Source organism: Rhizopus microsporus (genome assembly GCF_002708625.1).
Source record: "Rhizopus microsporus ATCC 52813 unplaced genomic scaffold scaffold_2, whole genome shotgun sequence".
NCBI lineage: Eukaryota > Fungi > Mucoromycota > Mucoromycetes > Mucorales > Rhizopodaceae > Rhizopus > Rhizopus microsporus.
In genome coordinates, this window is record NW_019671917.1 from 1,394,000 (window position 1) to 1,397,635 (window position 3,636).

Below are 3,636 nucleotides of genomic sequence, written 5' to 3' on the forward strand. Positions count from 1 at the left end.
ACGATCCTCAGGCGAAACAATATCGCAGCCCAACGAAGTAAAAGCAAAGGCAGCGTTATATTGACGAAGGTTGTCTTTAAAGTGACGACCTTGGGTGTCCGTGCGTTCGAGCAAGTCCTTCAAGTACTCAGGTGGATCAGGTAATAGTTGCAACTGGACTGATCCTTGATTGCAGCATGACCCCCAGCTAGGATTTCTCATCGAAGACGTCTCTTGCCTTTCATCAATCCAGTGTAGAGCGTGACAGTGTGAGCATTCCTTGTCCATACATCCAAGGTCCAAAGAACGAAGACGGGATAACTGTGAGATGTATGCGGCTGGCATACTGTTGGCATGGTCAGATCTGGGCCTGCCTCTGGGTCTACTCTCAGTATCAGCAGACTCGACTGTTCTTCTTGGTCTGCCTCTAGGTCTAGTAGCAACGCCAGCCTCTTCTTGTTGGTCTTCGGCACGACGTCTGCGGCGAGATGCTGCTACTCGTTCTCTGCATATATGGCAGGTACGATAACGTGAGTCAACGGGTAAAGGTGCATAGCAGGAAGAGCAGTTGGTTGTACTTTGGTTGTTGTTTTTTTTTTTCCAATGTGTTATGTGTTATTCTTCAATAGATCGAGTTGTGACTACTAATTGCGGCGGCAATTTAACATTCCGAAATGAGTGACAAAAGGGAGACTGTAGCCATTTTACAAGTTTCATATTTCTTTCTGAGTGTTCAAATGAAGACGTTTGTTGGTCCTGGAGCCGCTACCTGCTGTAGTCTGTTATCATTCTGTGGTATTATCTTTCTTGTAAGAAGCAAGTTTTATATAGGCTGTTTTCATAACTCATCTTGTAGGTTTTACTTGGCACGGCCTTCAAAGCGAAAGTAGAGGTCTTGACAGAATTCACGTCAGACCCAGATAATCCCAACGCGACAGCTGAAGCTTGCTTTACTGCTGCTATTGTCTATGCTTGTTTCCTAGGTTTCTGTGGTTGTCAGGTAAAATAAGACAAGTGCATAGAAAAGAGAATGTCTTAATGTATTGTTTATATTAGGCATTGGTTCATAAATATAATTCCCGTCAACAGATTCAACTTTAAACGTATACCTTTTTAAACAACATGACGAAAAAGAAAAGAAAAGAGAGAATAAAATATTGTTTGTTTTATTGAGTCTATACTATTATTGCTTCTTCTTCATAGTTTCAGAAGGTGTGATTTCCTTGAGTACTTCAAGCATTTGTCTGCGACACTCAGTAGCGAGTTTTTCGATATCAGCGGATTCTTGTTTTATACCGTCAGTCGAGATAGGTGGCAAAACTATTAAATGGGGCCGTTTAGCACATGTTTTTTTGGGTCATCATATGAAAATTAATTTTACTTTTGGCGCGAACGACACCAGATAGAAATCTCTTTTCTTTGGCATTATACAAGTGAGAATAGTTGGCAATGACTACAGGAACAATAGGTACATTGGCTTGAACTGCCATATAGAATGGACCCTTCTTGAACGGTAATAAAGTGACTTCAGATTCATGGCCACGAGTGCCTTCAGGGAATACCCAAACATTAACCTAAAGAAAACGGGGTCATAAGAAATCACCCAGCTGTCATGTTACTTACTCCTTTTCGACGAATATCCTCGGATGCCTTACGAGCTTCTTTAATAGCATTCTCTCTATTCTTACGATCTAAAAAGATAGCATTCGACAGACGCACTAGAATTTAATTAGTCTTTTTTCTGTGTGTGCACACTGTTGTAAATGGACTGAATACATACTATACCACCCCAAGAAAGGATAATATTTTATCTCCTTTTTAGCAACGATGGATGTATTCTTTGGATAGAATGCACCAAACATCATAATATCCATGCTTGATTGATGATTACATACAAAGATCACAGGACTCTTTTCCTCTAAATGCTCCAATCCTTCAGGGACGACCTCGACACCACAAAAGAATTTAGTGATATAATAATGTCCTCTTGCGACAGTGAAATTGATATACTGTGTGTATCCAAATACAGGGAAAATAAGAGCAGCAATCATACCATAAGTTGCCATGATGGTAAGTGATACTACCGTCATGATTGAACGATAATAAAATCCACTGAACTTTCGTAATAAAAGTAATAAAAGTGGTAAAATGACGATTGTCATTATCAAAGGAGTAACTACAGTTGTTTAATAACTACTCAAGTTAACCTATTCTCTTGTTATTACCCAACATAATTAAAAATAAGCTTTATAAGAAACAAGAAAGAAAGAACGAGTTAACCCAAAAACCCAACAGTGATTAAATAATCACATTCAGCGTCACAATGTTCCATTGCTGATGTTTTTGTCACTTCATTGTAAGAAAAAAGTCCGTCCTTCAACCAATGAAAAGCAAAAGACCAAATCTCCTCGTGAAGAAAAAGGTAATGAAAAACATTGAGATATTTAGTATTATATAATGTATTCCTTTGTTGTTTTAGGTGTAAATATTGATCAAAATAACATCTTAGAGTGACAATATGAACTATGGCTGTAATTTACTTCACATTTTGCTGATTTTGCATTGATTTGTCTTTTTTAAATAAGCAAAATACTTATTGTGTTGTCTCTAAAGTTATTTTTGTGCCAATGAATAGTGACCTACAATACTCAATCCTTTTTAAGGCCTTTTCTTATTCTTTTACTGTAGACAATGAGTTTAAAGAAAATCACCAGAAAATATATATATATATATTTATATATATATTCGTGATACCATTTTCGCGCACAGATCTTTGTTGCTTTCATTAGACAACCAGTAATCATAATTACACTTGGCGTGATATTATTTAGTCGTATTCTTTCTATAGTATACCATTCTTGTCATATTCATCACCAAGCATTTCTTTTACTATATTATACTGTTTTATTAAAAATAAATTTCAGAAAGAGGATAAAATTATGACGTGTATGAAAAAAATAATTGGCGCATATTAAAAAAAGTATTTACGCAAAGGTTAAAAATAAAATACGTGCGAAGGAGACGACATACAAATGAGAGTAATAAGTACCAAGGAGAGAATATAAAAAATTATACAGTTAATTATGTAAGAAAATTATTACATACAACTTACCCCGAAGGCATCTAGATGTGTCCTAGCGATAACTAGGACGGAGAATCATCGTCTAAACGTATTCTAGTTCTTGGTTGCTCCTGATCGTCCACTCTTCTTCGACGTCTTGTAGGAGCAACAGCAACCCGACGAAACCTATGAGGAACCATACCATTACGTCGAAGCCCACGAAGGATGTGCATGTAGTTGAGACAAGCAGCAACATCCCTGTTCCAAAAGCGATACCTATCTGGAGCTGCCATGGCGGGTCTACAGTATAGATTGGTGCATCTACAAGCAATGCTTAATCAGTATAAAGTCATACAAGTGGTTCGTGTATTATTACCTTAAAAGGCCATGGCAGACAACAGTAGGATATCGCTCACGTTGATACGGTCATGGATTTGGAACACGACGGAACGTGTGGAGGATCTCGTTGTGGCATGTTGGACAGCACCTACTGGTCTTATACTCGTCTATAAGATAGACTTGTAACCCATGTTTCTTGAGGAGTCTTCGGAAACCAAGGCCACGGATGGGCTCATGATACCTAGCATGGGGAGCGG

General features: G+C 38.1%; 2 protein-coding genes across 2 annotated transcripts; one reads left to right on the forward strand and one right to left on the reverse strand.

The window, feature by feature from the left end:
* Positions 1 to 716: 716 nt before the first annotated feature.
* Positions 717 to 988, forward strand: RHIMIDRAFT_197279 (uncharacterized protein; the record flags this gene model as incomplete). Its single annotated transcript, XM_023606188.1, has 2 exons — positions 717 to 788; positions 836 to 988. 2 exons carry the CDS (start codon positions 717 to 719, stop codon positions 986 to 988), a joined length of 225 nt encoding a protein of 74 aa, XP_023470135.1.
* A 174-nt stretch (positions 989 to 1,162) lies between these two features.
* RHIMIDRAFT_234024 (1-acylglycerol-3-phosphate O) lies at positions 1,163 to 2,069 on the reverse strand (the record flags this gene model as incomplete). The annotated part of the gene is made up of 4 exons (XM_023608078.1): positions 1,163 to 1,299; positions 1,361 to 1,553; positions 1,603 to 1,697; positions 1,760 to 2,069. The coding sequence occupies 4 exons, from the start codon at positions 2,067 to 2,069 to the stop codon at positions 1,163 to 1,165; spliced, it is 735 nt and encodes a 244-aa protein (XP_023470136.1).
* Between the last annotated feature and the right edge of the window lie 1,567 nt (positions 2,070 to 3,636).